At 42.5% G+C, this 21978-nt stretch overlaps 1 protein-coding gene and 1 pseudogene across 13 annotated transcripts in view; one reads left to right on the plus strand and one right to left on the minus strand.

Annotated features, from left to right (window-relative positions):
- The window catches only part of KIAA0319 (KIAA0319 ortholog), a 103942-nt gene that overhangs the window by 34170 nt on the left and 47794 nt on the right, over positions 1–21978 (minus strand). For 10 of the 13 annotated variants that reach the window (XM_021937042.2, XM_009204513.4, XM_003897124.5 and 7 more), the window contains 6 exons: positions 16977–17722; positions 10018–10210; positions 5021–5119; positions 3676–3773; positions 2353–2440; positions 1278–1370 (listed from right to left, as the gene is read on the minus strand). In XM_021937042.2, coding sequence (XP_021792734.2) covers positions 1278–1370; positions 2353–2440; positions 3676–3773; positions 5021–5119; positions 10018–10210; positions 16977–17722 — 1317 coding nt within the window. Of the gene's footprint in view, positions 1–1003; positions 1239–1277; positions 1371–2352; positions 2441–3675; positions 3774–5020; positions 5120–9448; positions 9902–10017; positions 10211–16976; positions 17723–21978 lie in introns of those variants that run through there. The other 3 variants (XM_021937043.2, XM_009204514.3, XM_017957632.3) reach the window with 3 other exon arrangements.
- On the plus strand, positions 19118–20907 carry LOC103883531 (annotated as a pseudogene).

The raw sequence follows: 21978 nt of genomic DNA on the forward strand, positions 1-21978 counted from the left end.
AAACAGGAGTCAACAAAACGCAGCACATGGAAATGCTACTGCTGCTCACCTCAGCTACAGCACGCAAGCTCCTACTGATCATTTTAAATAGGCACCTGAGCTGACAGGTTCAAAGAGACTTGAGTTGCTTTTCTATAACTTATAAAACATCTTTTACTACCTTAATTATTAAGGGGTAAATCCAGAGAAAGGTCACATCCTTACATGAAAATTTTCCATTTCTACTTTAAAAGAGAACAAACAAAATGTGCCATGCAGAGTTACAGAAATTTAGACCTGGAAAGGGGCTAGTTTCATCTAATTCATTTAAGGAAAGAACAAGTTCATGTGACAGATTAATAATCATGAACAGTTGCCTGTAAATAAGCCACACTGAATTAGAGGAATCAAAATGTGACCTATTTGTTCATGTAAATATTTCCATTTAAAATATGCTTTATTTTCATGTTGCTAAGATGGAAATGTGGACTATTTTTGAATAGATGCAAATGGTCATGTCAATGTGATCTCTGTAAATTTGCAGGCTTGCAAGATAGAGCAGCTTTAATGGCTAACAAGTATTCTTCTCCCAACAACCAAGGCAACCGTTCTTCACTCTCTAAAGGATTTGGTATTAGCTTTGCGATTAAATGTACATAAAATGCAATTACCTGGTACACTGATAAGGTTGAACCTAGTCAAACACAGGATGTTTTCAACCAACTCTTATTTACATGGACACCTGTAGTTACACAGGGGTTCCTTCCACATATACTCCAATAGAAGAAATGATCTCTGAACAAATTTTAAAAACTACCATGCTCCCTCACTGAAGATATCCCTTCTAAGAGTTCTTAAAAGCGATTTTCCCATCTGGTGGGGGGCACCTCCCCTCCCAAGTCAGGTCACGGGAGCACCTCTCTGGCATCTAATGAATTCTTTTAAAATACTCTTCTAAAATAAGTTATATATATAAAGATATATACATATATGAAGTGATTTTCCAACTACTCTCCATACATACCACACCAGAAGGAGATTCTTCAATAATTGCTAAAATTTCCTATCAAACGGCCAGGCTCTAAAGAACTTTCTAATAAAACAGACAAAAGGTGAAGGGAAAATAAGCACAGGATAGAGGAGCTAAAGGAACTAAAGAAGACATAAAACTAAAGAAGGAGGTGATTGTTTATCAAAGTAACAGCCCATAAGTCCTCCCAGCTTTGACGCAGAGCACCCATTACATTTCATAGCATGTAGAGAAAAAAGAAATCCCTAAACTGTCACAGGATACACACGGCTGCCATCAATGAGGGCTGACGTCAAAGGCAAAGTGAGCTCTTGCAGTTGGGGAGAAACAACGGCTACAGGTGGCAGATTGGCTCTTCTGGCTGTAACAGAGAAAAAAGGACAGTGACTGAGCCCGTGTTGGGTATGCGTATGTCATTACCTACATAAAATCATCTACTTTAAAAACTTGACTATTAAATGTCCTGTCAAGAAGGTGTTTATCCGACAGGCCTCAGCTATAGAAATCAATTTTTAAAGTCTGGAGTCTCTCTGAATTTCAGGAGCTTGTCTGTACATTTACATTTTTGCATGTAAGCCCAGGGTCAGTGAAGATGTACAATAATAACCAAGGGGCTCATCACAGAGTGTGAGCAGTAATTACAGAGCAGGAGCAAGGGATTACAGTTCCAGCTCCTGGGATTGACTGGATCTTATATCTCTGACTGAAGGCAACTCACCCCCAACCATGCTTCAGCTGTAATAATAACCAGGCAGATTATGCAAAAGATAGAGCCATCAGGCCCTCAGGATGGGCTGAAGTTGGTGCAGGGGAGGTTCACCTTGATTGGGTAGGTTGTGCCCTCAGCACAGGTGAGGGGGTGGTGGGGACTGAAAGCCAGCCTATATTCTACGCAACAAGCCAGGGCTGTGCCCACCCAGCCCAAGAACCACCTGTTTCTAATTGACACGAATATACTGATCAATGGGCACACATTTTCCCCTGACCTCTTGGTTGCTCAGTTGAGTGTATTTAACATGCCCCTGCTCCAAAGGTGCTGAATCATGGAGAGTGGAGGTAGAAGTTAGAGAGGATGGCGTAAATGTCAGATAGAGAGGGCTAAGTTGGATTCGCCACCTTTCAAGAGCAGCCAGCAATAACCTTGTCAAGCAAGTACTGAGTGATATATGAAAGGTAGAAAAAAAAATAATAATCTTTGCGTGTTTTCTCTACAATGGAGCCTAATTCAAAATAGGTTTTCTCTCTCTAGATAGATAGGTAGATAAATATAGACATAGTCATCCAGGCACCAAAAATTGAGAAAAATGTGTACAACAGGAGGCCATTCTCTTACACAGGCTTACCAGGCTTAACAGTGACATTGACAAATCCTTCTCCAAAGGCGTTTTCACTAGAAACAGCAACTTTGAAGACATAAAGTCCAACGGACAACTGTAACATAAAGAAAAGTTATACAGTTCAACATGCAAGACATGATGGGTCCACTACCTAGAAAAAGCTAAAATGTCCCAGAAGCCACACTCCTAAAGTCAGCATAGAGAAGGGGCTCAGGAGAGAGTCTCATTTGGATGTGCCAAGAGGCTGCCACATGTTTGAAGCCTGAATTCTGGAACACTAAGGATCACCTATACAGGCCTTTAGCTTCGCTACAGAGGGCTTCACAGAGGCCTGGGTGAGATGGACCAGCAGAGGGCAGCAGTTCTCAAACATGCGTATGGAATCTTGCATTTTTACCACCTAGCTCTAGTACGTTGGTTGCCAGTGGTCTGGATGCCACACTTTGAGAAACAGAGCTCCATGACATGAGGGTGATGCAAGTCTGTGTTGTACCATTAGCTGTGTGATCCCAGGAGATGAAGTCAACATAATCATCTGGTAGGAAACTAGACCTCTAGTCGCTAAGTCGGTTTATATATCCTCCTAGGCCAGAAAGAGGGCATGTTTCTTGTGAGTGCTTGTATCATAGAGCAACATGTGATAGGGTAATTTGTGACCTGGAATGGAATTATTTGCAACTCTAGAGATGTGCTGGATTGAGACCCAGAGATAAGTAAAATGTCCTTAACACTGCAAGGAGAGCAAGAGTTAGATCTAGTTTTTAACCTCAATGCAATGCTTGTGGGATAACCAGGCTCTTTTCCCCAAACTGAGATATACCAAGTAGCCCAAATAAAGAATAGCCATCCAAAGCCTCTTAACCATCTGCCTGCCTACTTGCATGGCTGAAACTTCACTCGTTCATATCCTTCTTTTGATCTTACCATAAGAAAGATGTTTGCAGCTAGGCATGGTGGCTCACGCCTGTAATCCCAGCACTTTGGGAGGCCAAGGAGGGCAGATCACTTGAGGTCAGGAATTCAAAACCAGCCTGGCCAACATGGTGAAACCCCACCTCTACTAAAAATACAAAAAAAATTAGCTGGGCGTGGTGACACGCACCTGTAATCCCAGCTACTCAGGAGGCTGAGGTAGGAGAATCACTTGAACCCAGGAGGCAGAGGTTGCAGTGAGCTATAATTGTGCTACTGCACTCCAGCCTGGGCAACAGAGCAAGACTCTCTCCAAAAAAAAAGAAAGACGTTTGGGTTCAGTAGCTAAGAAGGTATTAACTGAGTTCTATGCCGTTATGCTGTGCTGTCAGACACAACCAGTCTCCAGTTACTTACTTGAGAGAGATTAAGAGTTTGCATGTGTCCTTGTTTTATTTCACCTTGGTAGTCTATGGGGTGGCTTATTAAACTCCATTCATAGCTGTAGGTTGTTTCTGAGAGCAAAAAATAAATATGAGTAGTTATAAATTCTGAGAGGTCACTAGATAACCTGGGCAGAGGGAAGATGACAGTCTTTAAACCACCAGTGCAGATTACCTTAGATACACTCAACTCAGCTTTCTTTTTTTTTTAAACTTATATATATATTTTTTGAATCTATTTGTTTTTATCCCCTCGCTCTTGCTATCATCTTATGAACTTGACTTTCAACTATCAGCCAAGTAAAGAATAACACGTATCTTCTTAATGTAACATTTCTTTTTTTGTTATAAAAACATACAACTTACAGGAAATTTTTAAAATGTATAAAGTTAAAAAAACAAAACCTCTCTAATTTAACTGTTAGTATTTGATGAGTTTTTTTCTAGGAGGCTACATCTGACTATCCACATCAGTTTTAACATAGTATAATCCACTGTGCTTTTCTCTTTTTAACAAAAGGCAAGGACATTTCAATTCATTTGATCTGTTGTAGGCCTTTATTTAAGGACACAAAAACAGAGTATAAACATATCTATGTTAAGATGAAACTGTCTCCCAGCTTCAGATATTAGTAGTTAAAATATAAAATACCTCATCTCAAAGGATTAAAATGCAAATGCCAAATATTATCATCTCTGTGTATAAAATTTTGACTAATATGTGATGGAGAAAAAAATGAATTAAGGAACTAAGCCGAATGAGAAATAGTCAAACACCTTAAGAACAATGCATTTGACAGGCCACAGGTCCCAGGTCAAATGCTTACTGAATGGTAGAGCACTGGACAAGTAGAAGAAAGAGCATTTTGAATAAAATTTTTTGAGCAGCTAGTGTGAGGCATCCTGAGAACCTCAGAGCCGTGATTGTCAACGCCACAGTATCTGCAAACAAACCTATGGGTGCACGCCACTTCCCTCTCATCCCGGTGGAATCTTCCCAGGTTCTATAGGTTATCATAGGTCAAGAACTGTACGTGGCAACCTCTCCTGATCTGCTTCCTATCATCAGAAATGTATGACTTTCCATCCTGATCAATTAAATGATACATACTGTACTTAATTTCCTAGATTCTTACTCTATTTTAAACTATTTCAACAAAATTTGATGCTTAAGGATAATCAAAGCCTTGTCTTCCACCTTTGTTTGTGATGTTGTGCAATGTTGTGAAAAAGAATCGGCATTGTAAATAGTCTGTAAGGACCTGCTAGGGAAGAACACTCCAGTTCCTAGTGGTCAGGAAGGAAGGTTAAACCCTCACCTGCAGGTGGCGCTGGCACAACAAAGGCCTTCAGTTCAACTTCATTGTCGGGTAAAGTTATAATTAGGTTATCTCCAGCCGATACCATAAGTTCTTTCACTAAAAGTTAATTAGAAATAATACATGTAATTATATAATATAATTTGTTACATTACTGCTCTACACTAGATCTGTTTTTAGTATCCATAAATTAAAATAGCATATGTTTTTGTAATAGTTCTTCGTAAGATTTTAGCTAAGGCACGTTTTTCCTCTGGCCAGAAATTGAACTGCACACTGTATTATAGTTCAGGGTTTTAAACCACAAATATGAGTTGGCACTGTGACAAAAATAATGATTCAAATTGACTGAGCAATGTATTGGGTGACAAGAGTTGCGTGAAACAGGTTTCACGCAATTGTGGATTAGGTCCATTTTCTCCCTTGCTACCAGCTTTTCTTGACTCCCTGGTGTGAGCTATTTTTAGTTATAAAATGATTAAATGTAATCCTAAGTGTTTCTGTCTCATTAGTCACACTCCACTCAGTTCTGATAGTAGCCTCATGAATTACTGCTAATGACCTTGTATTTGGAAACTTTCCAAGACAAAATCCAGTCCCTCAATATAAAAAGCCTATTTTAACTTAAGCAGTAGGAACATTAAGTCTTATCAAAAGTGCTTAGCCACCAAGTAAACATTCAGAACAACACTTGTTTACTTTCTCTATAACCAGATTACATTGATATATTCATAAATTCTATCGGTTTGACGCCATTGGACATTAGTTTCACTTGTAAAATATATTGTGATATGTCCAGATACTACACAGAGAAAAGCAGATTTAAAAAAAAAAGCTGGGTGCTCTCCAGAGGGATCAGCTGTGAGGAGATGTCAGACAGGTTGTTCATTTAATCCACTCCCCTCCTCTCAGTCCTCAGTCCCTCGAGTGCCTCCTAGATCAGCTGCAGGGGCTCTCAGTGGCTTTGCTGGCTCCTCTCTTGTCATTTTCACTAACTCTTTATCCTGAAAGTCAGCAACTGTAGACCTAGAAAGGACACTGACCCAAACCTATCATGTTGTAGATGGGGAAATTAAATCCTAGAAAAGCAAAGTTGTCCAAAGCTGTATGGTAATTAGCAATAGGTCCACCAATATTTAATTAATTTAAATGTATGTATTTCAACAAACACTTATATATCAGATTAAAGGGTGCTAGGCATTGCCCCAAGGGCTTTAAAATGATCAGTTCATTTAATCCTCATTACAACTGTATGCAGTAGGTTCTATTAAAATGCAAAGATCCTGGGCCAAACTCCCAGGCCAGTTTCTTTTTCCATATACTACACAGCTTCTCTTCCACTATTATCTTTCTCTCTGTGGAAGCTCAGGATCAAAGTAAATACAAAGTTAGAGAGAGTAATCTCCAAAATACATTGCCCACAGAAAAGCTCAGGAAACATGACCCTTAGGTCTTGCATATTCTAATAGCTTCCTTATTGGAAAATCTAATGGAAGCTTTGCAATCCTCACCATGACCTCTGCAACACATGGAGTTTGATACGTCTTCCTTTTTGGAACTACAGGCCACAACATGCCACCCCAAAATATGATTTGTGAAAGGGAAATAAATCTCGGGACCCCCAAATCACTAAGCCAAAGGGAAAAGTCAAGCTGGGAACTGTGTCAGGCAAACCTGCACCTCATTGTATTCCTAAACAAATACCTACAAAGATTAAAAAAAAAAAAAAAAAAAAAGCTACATGCCTCCCTTATAATTTGCCCACAAAGAAATTCCTTGTGGGCCTCAAGATCTTTGCCCTAAAACAGTTTTGTTGAATTTCACCCTGGCAGTGTAAATCAATAGCTTATCTTTACAGGTGCAGGGGGTGGGGAAAAGGACAGAGCTCAGTCATCCCTCTGCTCACCTGAGACAAATGCATATCTAATTGCTTTCTCTGCCCTATTGTTTACGAAAAAATACAGATTCACTGAGCCAGACAAGGCATAAGTGACTATTCCTCTACCCCCTCTCACAAGTAAATTGTGTATTCAGTGAAAGACTGATCAAAGACTCAATGTGCAATATTTGTCTCTTATCTACCTGTGACCTGAAAGACCCCCTTCCAGTTGTCATGCCTTTCTGGACCGAACCAATGTACATCTCACACACACTGATTGATGTCTTATGTCTCCCTAAAATGTATAAAACCAAGGTGGCCAGGCACAGTGGCTCACATCTGTAATCCCAGTACTTTGGGAGACTGACGCAGGTGGATCACTTGAAGTCACAAGTTCGAGACCAGGCTGGCCAACACAGAGAAACCCCATCTCTACTAAAAATATAAAAATTAGCCGGGCATGGTAGTGGGTGCCTGTAATCCCAGCTACTTAGGAAGCTGAGGCAGGCAAATCGCTTGAACCTCTGAGGCAGAGGTTGCAGTGAGCCAAGGTCACGCCACTGCACTCCAGCCTGGCCACAAAGCAAGACGCCATCTCAAAACAAAAAAAAACCAAGCTGTACCCTGACCACCTTGGGTACATGTCATCAGGACCTCCTGAGGCTGTGTCACTGGTTGAGTCCTTAACCTTGGCAAAATAAACTTTCTAAATTGATTGAGACCTGTCTCATATACTTCTGGTTCACAGACTATAAGAAACTAGAATATGCCATTGCAACTATATTATATAAGGATTATTTTGAGCTCTGTGTTTTTTTGTTTTTTTGTTTTTGTTTTTTTGTTTTTTTAAAGAAACACCAGACCAAGAGGAGCTCTGAAAACAGAGTACAAGTTACTCCTTTGTAAGAGAAATTTATATCTACAAAGGAAATCTCCATTTGTAAGGGTATCTCTCCTTCTATACTGGGAAGAGAAGGGTGACTAAATTTCGAGAGATCCACATCAATAGAGAAGGTCCTGACAAATCTGCATGATAAACCTCACTCTTGCTTACTTTGCTTATTCTGGGCACCTTTGGCCAATTGCCTTCCCCACTATCTTCTTTCCTTGTTTTAATTCAAGATGCTATATAAGCCAGAGTTCCAGGCTTATATAAGCTTATATAAGCTTATATAATGTAATAAACCTCTTTGAGATTTCCTTATTTCCCTGGGTATCTCCCACATGTAGGTAAGATGTAGCTATAAACTTGTTTTTTGTTTTTTGTTTTCTCTTGTGAATCTATCTTTTGTTACAGGGGCACTAGCCTGGAACTTAGAAGGGTAGATGGAAAATTATTCCCTCCTCCTCGATAGAACTCTCTCCCTCTAGCTTTCCTCTTTATCTCCCACCTCTCTGGCACAACTGCCCAATCAGTTTTGCAGGCTCCTTCTGCACTTCCAGCTCCTTATATAATGATGTCCCCAAAGTTCCAGTCCTCAGGCCTCTCCTCAGCTCACCCCCCTCTCTCCCTGGATGATCTCCCATGTTCCCCATGTCTCCAACTATCACCTCCACACTGATGACTTGCAATCCTTTATCTTCAGCCCAACCGCTCATCTAATTTTAATTCTGTATTTTCATATGTCTTAGCGTCCTCTTCCTTTACATCCTTACATTCATTCAATCACTCATCAAATCCTTGTGAATCTGCTCCCTTCCAGTCTCCTAAATCTGGTTCCTTCCCTCCATCTCTGTAATCACTCACCATAGCCTTTTCATGGATCTTGTTGCCTCTAGTCAACTCCACACTATTTTCTTTTTTTCCCTTTTGTTTTTTTTTCTTGAGATGGAGTCTTGCTCTGTCGCCCAGGCTGGAGTGCAGTGGCGTGATCTCGGCTCACTGCAAGCTCCACCTCCCGGGTTCCCGCCATTCTCCTGCCTCAGCCTCCCGAGTAACTGGGACTACCGGCGCCCACCACCATGTCTGGCTAATTTTTTGTATTTTTAGTAGAGATGGGGTTTTACCGTGTTAGCCAGGATGGTCTCGATCTCCTGACCTCAGGATCCTCCCACCTCAGCCTCCCAAAGTGCTGGGATTACAGGCATGAGCCACTGTGCCCAGCCTCTTTTTATTTGTTTTTTAGTTTTTTCAAGACAGTCTTGCTCTGTTGCCCAGGCTGGAGTGCAGTGGAGTGATCTCGGCTAACTGCAACCTCTGCCTCCCAGGTTCAAGCAATTCTCCTGCCTCAACCTCCCAAGTAGCTGGGATTACAGGTGTGTGCCACCATGCCCAGCTAATTGTTTTGTATTTTCAGTAGAGATGGGGTTTCACCATGTTGGCCAGGCTGGTCTCGAACTCCTGACCTCATGATCTACTTGCCTGGGCTTCCCAAAGGGCTGGGATTACAGGTGTGAGCCACCGAGCTCATCCCACACTATTTCTTAATACCAATCTGATCGTTTTGCTTTCCTGCTTAAAACCATTCAGGGATTCTCTATACCCATCCAGTAAAGTGCAGAATCTTTAGCACAAAATACACGATTTTTCCAGTTATTGTCCTGCTTACCAATCCAGTTCCAGCCATACTGAATTCCTTACAGTTCTTCCGAAATGTCCCAGGAGCTCTTGTACTTCTGTCTTCTTGCACAGGCAATGAATGAGAGATGATGGTTGGGAAGCACTGAGCATATTGCCTGGCACTCTGTAAGTGCTCAGTAGATACAATGATCACTATTGTTATTACACATGTTGCTCCCTCCACCTGAACAACAGACCAATGCCATCTTTGCTGGCTCACTCTATCCTAGCATCGTCTCCTCTGGAAAGGCATCCCTGGACCCTCCTAGTGGATCAGGGTGCCCCTCTGCTCCCACAACAACCTCTCACAGCACTTACCATATTGTATCAGAACCACCTCTTTACCTGTCAGTCTCCTCTCTTGGACTATGGAGTCCCTGAGGGAAAAGACAATGTCTTATTCATCTTTTTATTCCCAGTATGCAGAACCGTTTCTGGCACATGATAGATGCTCAAAAATGTGCCTGGAGGGAATGAGTAAACTTTAAAAGTTGTCACTACCAAATTCTACAGCCTATCTTCAGTACATTTCTTGAAATTGTATTTTTTAAAAGTTACCTGTCCTGGGAGCAGTGGTAGGAGATATGGGTAGCTCAGATGGGGTGGACCCAGAGGGGGCTGTGCTAGTGGGAGGTGTTGGGATGCTGTGCTCTGTACTCCCCAGGGTGACTGTGAGCACTGGGCTTTTCTCCACGGTGGCTGAGCTGAGCTCCAGGCTTGCTGGAGGAAGACTATGGGAAGGCATTAGAACCTATGGGATCAATTACAAGGATAAATTGTTATTAAAAAAAAAAAAAAAAAAAACAGTTCAACTCTTCAAGCAACTCAGTGTTACCAACCTTTTTCATAAATTAGCTTCAGTAATGTTTGAAAAACCATGAATAATATTGCAAAACTCTGGAACTCTAGACCATCTCTCTCAAGCACTCTCTTTGCTGTCTATTAGAAATATAAGGCAACTGTGGGTTGGACAATTAGTATAGGTGAACATACACAAACACTCAAAGAATGAGAAAGTAATTATAGTAGCCCCTAAACTGATGAGTTCAATGGACTGAATGTTTCTGCCCCACACCTCCTTCCACCCCCCAAAATTCATTTGTTGAAATCCTAACCCTCAGTGTGATAGTATTTGGAGGTAGGGCCTTTGGGAAGTAATTAGATTTGAGGGTAAAGCCTTCATAAATAGGATTGGTGCCCTTACACGTAGAGGAGAGAGAGCTAGCTAGTTCTCTTTCCTCCTTGTAAGGACACAGCAAAAAGATGACTACCTATAAATCACGAAACCCTCACCAAGAACCCAACCCTGCTGGCATCCTGATCTCAGACCTCCAAACTGTAGTACTGTGAGATATAAATGTCTATTGTTTAAGCCACCCAGTTCATGGTTGGTATGGCTAGGCTTTGTGCCCCCACCCAAATCTCATCTTGAATTATAATCCCCACGTGTCAAGGGAGAGACCAGATGGAGGTAACCGGATCATGGGAACGGTTTCCCCCATGCTGTTCTTGTGATAGTGCGTTCTCACGAGATCTGGTGGTTTTATAAGCATCTGGCATTTCGCCTGCTTGCTCTCTTACCTGCTGCCATGACTGTAAGTTCCCTGGGGCCTCCCCAGCCATGCGGAACTGTGAGTTAATTAAACCTCTTTCCTTTATTAATTAACCAGTCTTGGGTATGTCTTTATAGCAGTGTAAGAATGGACTACTACAATGGTATTTTGTTACAGCACCACAAACTAAGACAATCACTAAAGCAACAATTGAAGACAATCAAATAATTCAATAGTAAACAGGCTTCTAGAGTAAGTAATCTTTATTCATTTTATTCATTATGTATAACCAATAACTTAAAGTTACAGAATTAGCCAAGTTAAAGTTTTTGAACTAAACAGTTTGTGCCAAAGTCTCATATTATGATAATAAAATATCTTCTGAGACTTTTAATCAATAACTGTGTGGGGCCAGGAAAGTAAAACTCTTAGACTAAGAATATAGAAGACCCACAGGGGCCATGCGCAGTGAGAAACCCACAGAAAGAAAAGCTATAATTCAAATGTAAATCAGAGAGGGGGCCATTGGTGCTAATTGAAGAAACAACTACTCTTTTCTACAGTTGAGAAAAGTCAGTAAGGATATGGCATGCATTTTGTGCTTGGAAGTGTGATCATTTATATCACTACTAATAGTAACTGAGCCCCCACTGGGTTCCAGATATTTGCTAGGCAACTGGTGAAACCTTCTGCAACTAAATTTCCAGAACCAGGGCAAAAAAAAAAAAAAAAAGACGAAATGATGAAATTAAGCTGTATTGATCAAACTAAGGGAAACCAATTGACCAACATTTTAAAAATCAGGTAGTGGGTCTACTATATGATTTAAAGATGTTTAATTGAATTGAATTTTCAGGTATCCGGATTTGTGAAGTGAGTGCTACGGATTAAGCTGTTCATTGAATCTGTGCTCTCTAAGAATAGCATGAAATTCAGAATTACTGCAAACCAGGGCTGCAGTAATGTTATGTGTCCATAACATTTTATACTGGGGTCTTTGCAAATCCCATAGGATGAATTGAATTGAATTTTTTTTTTTTTTTTTAGTTTTATCAAGTCCTTAAAAATTATTGCCAAGTTGAAATAAAGAATGAAGGTAGACAGTGGTCAAAGAAATTAAGACACTTTGGGCCAAAGTCACTAAGCCAGAAATGGCTGAAGGGGAAGAAAACCCTCATCCTGCTCTTCTCTAAAACATTCACTTTTCCACCATACTGCCTCTCCAGGCTGGAATCACATGCCGATTCTTCCCTTCACTATTCAGAAATCCACCCCCAACCTCCAGCACAGAACTCCTCACTAAGTCATCAGGACACAAGGTCCTCTCTGACAAACCCCTCCAAAGAAAAATGAATCCTCTATGGGAAGCCATGAGCACGGCATCACCCATTTCAGCCTTCAAGTTAACCTGGGCCTCATCAGTAAAAGTTTCAAATGGCTCTTGTTTCTATGTTCTCTACTCATTTATTTTAAAACGACTTGTTTTAGGTGATTTCTCTAGTCTTGTCCACTGGAAAACACAGTTGCAAAAAAATGTCCTTTATCCTCTACAAATCTGATCTTGATTTATTTTTCCTAGATGTCCTATTTGACAGCACTATTTTAAGCATAGTACTGTTATAAATATTCATGTACAAGTTTCTATACGGACATGTTTTCTTTCTCTTGTGTAAATACCCAAAAGTGGAATTCCTGGGTCATATGGTAACTCTGCATTTAACATTTTGCGGAAATGCAAGACTGTCTTCCAAAACAGCTACACTGGGGCCAGCCATAATTGTTCACACCTATAATCCCAGCATTTTAGGAGGCCAAAGCGGGAGGATTCTTTAAGCCCAGGAGTTTGAGACCAGGCTGGGCAACAGGGTGAGACTCTATCTCTACAAAAATAAAAATAAAAAAAATTAGCTGGGCATTGTGGTCCCAGCTACTCCGGAGGCTGAGGTGACAGAATCACTGGAGCCCAGGAGTTTAAGTCTGCAGCAAGCCATGCTGCACCGCGGCATTTTGACTTGGGTGCGGAACAAGACCCTGTCTCTCAAAAAACAAAAAACAAAAACAAACCAAAGTGGCTACAACATCTCACATTCCCACCAGCAGTGTATGAGAGTTCCAATTTCTCTGCATCCTTACTAACACTTATTATCTGTTTTAAGTTTTTATTCTAGCCATCTAGTAGATGTGAAGTGGTATCTCATTGTGGTTTTGACTTGCATTTCCCTAAAGATTAATGGTGCTAAGCATCTTTTCATGTGCTTCTTGGCCATTCTTCTACGATCTTTGGAGAAGTTCTATTCAGATCCTTTGCCCATGTTTGAGTTGGGTTGTCTTTTTATTAGTAAGTTGTAAGAGTTATTTATATATTCAGTATACAATATTTATGGTATATTTATCCTATTTTATGGTATATTTATTTATTCCCTCAAGAAAGCTTTACTTTTTTGATGTCGTCATCTGAAATACAAAAGTTTCTACTTTTGATTAATTCAAATTTACCATTTTTCTATTTTATTGCTATGCTTTTGATGTACTAAGAAATAATTGCCTAGCCCAAGTTTACAAAGATTTATGCAGAGTTTTCTTCCATGTCTTTTATAGTTTTAACTCAGATATTGAGATCGTTGGTCCATTTTGAGTTAATTTTCTAAAAATAAGGTATGAGATAGGGGTCTAAATTCATTCTTTTGCATGTAAATATCCAGTTGTCCTAACACCATTTGTTGAAAATACTATTCTTTCCCCACTGAATTTTCTAGATACCTTTACCTAATTGAACTATTTTACATATTTTTTTGGTGAGAGTAGAGATCTTAGTTTCTGTCATCAATTCCAAACTTTGCACTGCATCAGAATGAAATAATGTTTCTTTTCTTTTTGTTTTAAGAGATGGGTTCTCACTGTGTTGCCCAGGCTGGTCTCTAACATGTAGGCTCAAGCAATTCTCCTACCTCCACCTCCCAAGTAATTGGGATAACAGTTGTGCACAGTGTATTGGGCTTGAGTAAATGATTTCTTATTATGCTATGCATCTAATTTTTATGAACAGTTATTCAGAAATTGTCTACAAATCTAATGTACTTTAGAGGAAACTTTGTATTTCAGTGGAAAGCAGCATGTTATCGGTGGGGCAAGGTGGCTCACATGTGTAATCCTAGCATTTTGGGAGGCCAAGGCAGGCAGATCGCTTGAGCTCAGGAGTTTGAGACCAACCTGGGCAACATGGCAAAATCCCATCTCTACCAAAAATATAAAAACCAGCCGGGTATGGCGGCACGTGCCTGTAGTCCCAGCTACCTTGTGGGGCTGAGTTGGGAGGACTGCTTGAGCCCAGGAGGTCGAGGCTGCAGTGAGCTGAGATGATGCCGCTCCACTTCAGCCTGGGTGACAAAGTAAGACCCTGTCTCAAAAAATTAAAAGAAGATAAAAATAAATAAAAAACATTATCTACTGGATACCCCTCCAGGTTATCTGACTCTAGTCGTTCTTGTATTTGAGCTATTTTTACAACTCTAGAAGTTATAGGTTACAAAAATGATAAAAATGTAAAATAATTATTGTCTATAGACATGTAAATTCTCCTGTCTGCTAGAGTTTCAACTGAACTCCCTCCTTTCCTCACTGGAAACCCAGTTTTGCCTCTATTTGCACACTCATTTCAATATATTTTTTAACCTATGAATGTGCCTCTTCTTCAAGTTTTCTTGTAGGATAATTATAATCTAGTTCCTTCAGTGATTAATGAGTAGAATAAAATCTCTAACACATGTTCATTTTATATCTAAACAATTCACAATTTCACCTATTTGAATAGTTATCTTTTAACAAAACCAACCTCAAAGAACTAATGAGCCAAAAGATTTTTAATAGAGCTTAATTTCAGAGAGTTCCATCTGTATAAACCAGGAAGTAAATGACTTGGCAATATAAAAGAGGGTATTATATTAACATTTACTGATATGAATAAAGAACATGGTTAATCTCTAATACTTTCAGATTACTTTTAATTATTTTAATTAAAATTGAAATTGAAAGTTTTTTCAGGACAGGCACAGTAGCTCACGCCTATAATCCCAGCACTTTGGGAGGCAGAGGCAGGTGGATCATGAGGTCAGGAATTCAAAACCAGCCTGACCAATATGGTGAAACCCCATCTCTACTAAAAATACAAAAATTAGCCGGGCATGGCGGCAGGTGCCTGTAATCTCAGCTACTCAGGAGGCTGAGGCAGGAGAATCACTTGAACCTGGGCAGCAGAGGGTACAGTAAGCCAAGACCAGCCACTGCACTCCAGCCTGGGTGACAGAGTGAGACTCTGTCTCAAAAAAAAAAAAAAAGGAAGTTTTTTCATTTTAATCCAATTATAAGTATAGAAAAATATAGACACTTCAAAATTCAGAAAAATATAAGCAGAAAAAAACCTTCTGATTAAATCTTGGCTGGGCATGGTGGCTCACGCCTGTAATCCCAACACTTTGGGAGGCCAAGGCGGGTGTATCATTTGAGGTCAGGAGTTCGAGGCCATCTTGGCCAACATAGTGAAAATCCTTCTCTACTAAAAAATACAAAAATTAGCCAGGGATGGTGTTGCACACCTGTAGTCCCAGCTACCTGGAAGGCTGAGGCAGAAGAATCGCTTGAACCTGGGAGGCGGAGGTTGCAGTGAGCCGAGATTGTGCCACTGCACTCCAGCCTGGGTGACAGAGCAAGATTCTGTCTCAAAAAAAAAAACAAACAAAACACCACTTAAAAATGACTTCTAGACCTTTTTAAAACATTTTTCATGGTTGAGATTATAATGCATAGTCAATTCAATCCAGCATTCCTAACTTATTCTAACATAAGCACTGGAATTTAAAAAAGGAAACCTTCTCCTTTAAAAAATTCTTAAAGTACTCCCAGCTTTTTTTTTTTTTTTTACTTTATTTGACCTATACTCAGCTTCCTCTGATCAACATGCTCATCACATTCTCAAGTCCTGACCAGTTTCCAAACAAGCAGCCTCCAAGCTCTCCAACTACCCTCTACTCACCACACAGTTCTCATTGTCTGTCTCCTGGACCTCCTGCCATTAACACTCAGCTTTCCACCTGCTTTTGAAATCGCTCCACTGCAGTGACCCTCATTCTTTTTTCACCTGAGCTTTTTCATGGAACATTTTATGATGCTTAAGTTCTCTCCTTCATATCTCTCTCATCCTATCCAACTGTTCATGATGCCACGTGGAGTTTCTAGCAGCCAAAGCACCTGTTCAGTCTTGAAGAAACCTACCAGGGTGGATTTTCAAAGCCCCTGGGTATACGCGCTGGCTCCAGGGACTTCTATACCATCTCCCTTTGCTTTAAATATTGCTAGAGTCTCTGGGCGCGGTATCTCACACCTGTAATCCCAGCACTTTGGGAGGCCAAGGCAGGTGGATCATGAGGTCAGGAGTTCTAGACCATCCTGGCTAACATGGTAAAACCTCGTCTCTACTAAAAACACAAAAATATTAGCTGGGCATGGTGGTGGGCGCCTGTAGTCCCAGCTACTCCGGCAGCTGAGGCAGAAGAATGGTGTGAACCCGGAAGGTGGAGCTTGCAGTGAGCTGAGATCACACCACTGCACTCCAGCCTGGGCTACAGAGTGAGACTCTGTCTCAAAAAAACAAAAAAAAAAATCGCTAGAGGCATTTCTAGGGGGAAGGGCTTAAGTCTTCACGAGCTGGCTGACTCGTGAAGGCAGAACTATTTGTTCTTTTTAACAGCGTGGCCATGGAGGCATAGCAAAGGAACGAGATGTTCTGCTTCCTAGAAATCTCTGAGAGACAGTCATCTTTCCCGCCACCACCTGAGACAGGTGCCCTTAGGAGGAACCTCCTTAAGCTCACACAGCCTGAATGAGTGCCTGGCTCCTGAAATTCAGCCCCTCCTGCGTTCTGCCCCACTCAGCCTGTCCCACCCGCAAGCACATCCTGAACACACCCACCTCTTTTCCAGAGCTGTTGCTGGATTGTTCCTGGAGCTGAGAAGCCTTTTCTTTCTCCAACAGCTCTCCTGAAGATAGGGTAGTCGGCAAGGGAAGCAACACACTTCTCTCAGGGAGTTTTGGGGCAGGGGTTGAAGCTGACTCATTCAGGTAACGGAGCTCAGGGTCCTGCTGTGTCTCCACTGGCACCTCAGGGCTGTCTCCAACAGAGGAGTTGAAGCCCCCCTCGCTGCCTGGCAGTAGGCCCCAGTCCATGTACTCGGCACTCCCTCTGGGCTCCTGCTTGCCATTGGGTTGTAAGAGGTCCTTCTCCAGCTCCCGGTAGTCATCTGAGTACTCAGACATCTCCCCTAGTCCCCAATCTTTGCCTAGAAAGGGTAAGTCCTTTCTGATATCCTCAGGTGAGTCCCCCCAGATCCCCGAGGGGGAGCCCCTGTTCAGCATCATGTCCCCATAGTCCAGCAGCTGTGCAGGCCTCTGAACAGGCCTGAGCACAAAAGTGAGATAAGACCTGATGGGGCCCATCTTCTTGGGCTCACAGTTCTCTTTGTGGGGGCAGCTCACCAGGTAGCAGTGGCCCTCGAACCACCAGGCCAGGTCACAGCTGGACAGGTCACAGCAAGCGGCTGTGCAGTCTACGACAGGGAAGGTGTGAGACACCCGCATGATTCTGGTGGTTTCCAAGTTAGGTGAAATGACTGCATTGGAATACGTCCTCCCCTCGCTGCACTGCTTACAGGCACAACCTGTAAACAAAGTAGTTTCTAATGAAGGAGAAAGGCATATACAGGGAAGCACCTCCAGCTTAAGAAACCAGGAAAACGGAGTCTTCTCAATCCCTGGCCAGTCTGGCAAGCAAATAAACAATCGGCATTTTCCACAGAAAGATCACAGCAATCCATCAAACCATCCATCCATACATTCATTCTCCTACCTTCCCACCCACTCATTCATCTTCCATCCACTCATCCTTCCATTCATCCACCCATCCATCTTTCCTCCTATCTTTCCACCTTTCTACCCATCTGTCTATCCATCCTTTCACCCATATACCCATCCATCTACCCTTCTACTTTTCCATCCATCTATCCATGCATCCATCCTCCCATCCATCCATCCATCTTTCCATTCTTCTACCTTTCCACTCACCCATCCATCACTCCATCCCTCCACCCATCCACCCACTCATCCATCCAGATTCTTATACCTACCCATGCACCCTTCCATCCATTTGTCCTTTTTTCATATAGTTTCACTCCACTTACTTAACAGAAATAGTCTTCTACATTATATTTATATTATTTATAATACTTTGCTCCTGATATAAAATTCAGTTATACATGTTTACTTTACAAAATAGCATCATGTCTTTGTTTTATTGTTAATTGATTTTAAGTCTTGCAGGCTATCTTGATACTGGATAAATGGACAGGGAAGCAAACTGTCACAAGGAGGCAAGGAGACCTTCGTAAGGCAGGAGCCTTCAACTCAAAGCTTAGGGCAGCTTTCAGTGTGGCTGGAGGTGGTGGATTCCTTGGCACACCTCTGGGGTGCGCCGTTCCTTTGTTCTGCAAAAGATCACCTGAATGGGGGCTGTTTCGATATACATACATTAAAAGCAAAGATCTTAATGCCAAATAAAGTTTGAGAAGGCAAGGCTCCCAACAACTAAATCATTCTTCATTTGGTCCAAGTTGCCAGAATTACTTCAGAATCTATTAGACACACTCTAGAAAGCTCTTCAAGAACGATCAGACTGGAGACCAGGGAACCTGTCGCCCATGTTTGTGTGCTCTATAAATCCTAGCCCAATCTGTGGGTATACTAGTTACTTGATGATTGTTAACAAATTAATAAAATCACTGTTGAGCCTTTACAAAGGTAAAAAAGATAGAGAAGGCTGAGTGTGAAGGCTGAGTGTGATGGTTCACACCTGTAATCCCAGCACTTTGGGAGGCCAATGTGGGAGGATTGCTTAAGCCCAGGAGGTTGAGGTTGTAGTGAGCCATGATGGCACCACTGCACTCCAGCCCGGGTGACAGAGCAAGACCCTATCTAAAAAAAAAAAAAAAAAAAAAAAAAAGCACATAGAAGCATCTGCACCTTCTTGAATCTCCACCTGGTTCAGTCCTCTTGCCTCCACCATGTCCATCAAGGTGGCCCATAAGTCCTACAAGGTGTCTACCTCTGGCCCCTGGGCCTTCAGCAGCCACTCCTATACAAGCTGGTCTGGTGCCAGCATCAGCTCCTTGAGCTTCTCTTGAGTAGGCAGCAGCAGCAGCTTCCAAGGTGGCTTGGGCACCAGTATGGGTCCGGGTGGAGGCTATGGTGGGACGAGTGGTATGGAGGGCATCACAGCCGTCACAGTCAACTAGAGCCTGCTGAGCCCCCTTAAGCTGGAGGTGGACGCCAACATCCAGGCCATGTGCACCCAGGAGAAGGAGCAGATCAAGACCATCAACAAGTTTGCCTCCTTTACAACAAGGTATGGTTCCTGGAGCAACAGAACAAGGTGCTGGAGACCAACTGGAGCCTCCTGTAGCAGCAGAAGACAGTTCGGATGAATGTGGACCACATGTTTGACTGCTACATCAATCTCAGCAGCAGCTGGACATGCTGGGCCAGGAAAAGCTGAAGCTGGAGGCCGAGTTTGGCAACACCCCAGGGCTAGTGGAGGATTTCAAGAACACGTACAAGGACAAGATCAATAATTTTACAGAAGGCTGGGCACAGTGGCTCACATCTGTAATCCGAACAATTTGGGAGGCTGAGGTGGGTGGATCACCTGAGGACAGGAGTTTGAGACCAGCCTGACCAACATGGTGAAACCCTGTCTCTACTAAAAATACAAAAATTAGCTGGATATAGTGGCAGATGCCTGTAATTCCAGCTACTCGGGAAGCTGAGGCAGGAGAATTGCTTGAACCCAGGAGGCAGAGGTTGCAGTGAGATCTTGCCATAGCACTCCAGCCTGGGTGAGAGTGAGACTCCATCTCAAAAAAAAAAAAAAAAAAAAAAAATCAACAAATAAATTTTAGCGACAGAGAATGAATTTGTCCTCATCAAGAAGCATGTGGATAAAGCTTACATGAACAAGGTAGAGTTGGAGGAGTCTCGCCTGGAAGGGCAGAACAACGAGATCAACCTCCTCAGGCAGCTGTATGAAGAAGAGATCCGGGAGCTGCAGTCCCAGATCTCGGACACATCTGTGGTGCTGTCCATGCACAACAGCTGGTCCCTGGACATGGACAGCATTACTGCTGAGGTCAAGGCCCAGTATAAGGAGATCACCAACCGCAGCCAGGCCGGGGCTGAGAGCCTACACCAGGTCAAGTATGAGGAGCTGCAGGCTCTGGCTGGGAAGCACAGGGATGACCTGCATCATACAAAGATGGAGATCTCTGAGATGAATCAGAACATTGGCTGGCTCCAGACTGAGACTGAGGGCCTCAAAGGCCAGAGGGCTTCTCTAGAGGCCATAATTGTGGATGCCGAGCAGCATGGGGAGCTGGCCATTAAGGATGCCAATGCCAAGCTGTCCGAGTTGGAGGCCACCCTGCAGTGGGCCACGCAGGACATGGCGCAGCAGCTGCATGAATATGAGGAGCTGATGATCATCAAGCCAGCCCTGGACATCAAGATTGTCACCTACAGGAAGGTGCTGGAGGGCGAGGAGAGCCGGCTGGAGTCTGGGATGCAGAACGTGAGTATCCATATGAAGACCACCAGTGGCTACTCAGGTGAGCTGAGCTCGGCCTATGGGGGCCTCACAAACCCTGGTCTCAGCTACAGCCTGGGCTCCAGCTTTGGCTCTGGTGGGTGCTCCAGCTCCTTCAGTGGCACCAACTCCTTCGGGGCCATGGTTGTGAAGAAGATCGAGATTCATGATAGGAAGCTGGTGTCTGAATCCTCTGATGTTCTGTCCAAGTGAATGGCCACAGCAGCCCCTCCCAGCCTACCCCTTCCTGTGACTGCCCCAGAGCCTGTTGGGGAGGCCGCTGTGCAGGGGAGCATAGGGAACAGGAGACCCACCTGAGGCTCAGCCCTCACCCTCAGCCCACCCGCGGGGGAGTTCACTGCCTGAGGTATCCCCTATCCCCCTTGCCCATGCCTCCAGCTACAAAACAATTCAATGGTTTTTTTCCAAAATAAACCCTCAGCTAGTTCTGCCAACTGCCAAAAGAAGAAAAAAAAAAAAAAAAAAAAGGAAGATGAGGAAATTGCAAATAACATTTATTGGGATGCAATAACTCAGGAATTCATATTTTGAATTAGGGGAGAACACCTCATAAGAAAAGGGCAAAAAGGAACGAAACAGTAGAGATTTGCAAGGAAAAAATATGGGTCTCTAAACATTAATGACATCATCTAAAACATTAATGAAGATATTTTCTAGAATATATTAAAGATGAAATAAGGGGACATTTTGTCTTACACACTCAGCAGCAATGAGTTTGATAAGATGGATGGATGGAGGGGAGTAAGTGATCTACAAGTCATGACAGGGCTTTTAAAATGGCCATCCTTTCTGGAGTGGCCCTCACATCATATCAAATGGTGCTGCCCAAAATTTGGGTGCTTCTGAATCATCTCCAGGTGCTGCTGAAAACCCAGATCCCAGAGCCACACCCCTAGGAGTTCTGATTCAGTAGGCCTGGAGAGTGGCATGAGAAATTGCATTTTAACAAGGGTCTTGCCAAGGTTATCTTCATTACGGCTTTGTTACATTTTGATAAACTGTACAAAACACTTTTTCTAGCCATATCACCACCCTCAATCCTTGGTATACTCAAATGGGCTTAGCCAGCCCAGCCTAGTCATGGGTCTTCTTAAATGATGCTCACCAATGATTTTTTGCCATGGGTGTATCCACCAAAAGCAAACTGAGTATAATGAAAATAAAGATTTCTGATCAAAGAAAGTCTGGCCTTTCCAGCCAGATCTATTATGCAATTCTTTTCAGTATACAAACATAAAGTTTTCCTAGTATATGTGAAATGTG

The sequence above is a fragment of the Papio anubis genome, chromosome 6 (genome assembly GCF_008728515.1).
Source record: "Papio anubis isolate 15944 chromosome 6, Panubis1.0, whole genome shotgun sequence".
NCBI lineage: Eukaryota > Metazoa > Chordata > Mammalia > Primates > Cercopithecidae > Papio > Papio anubis.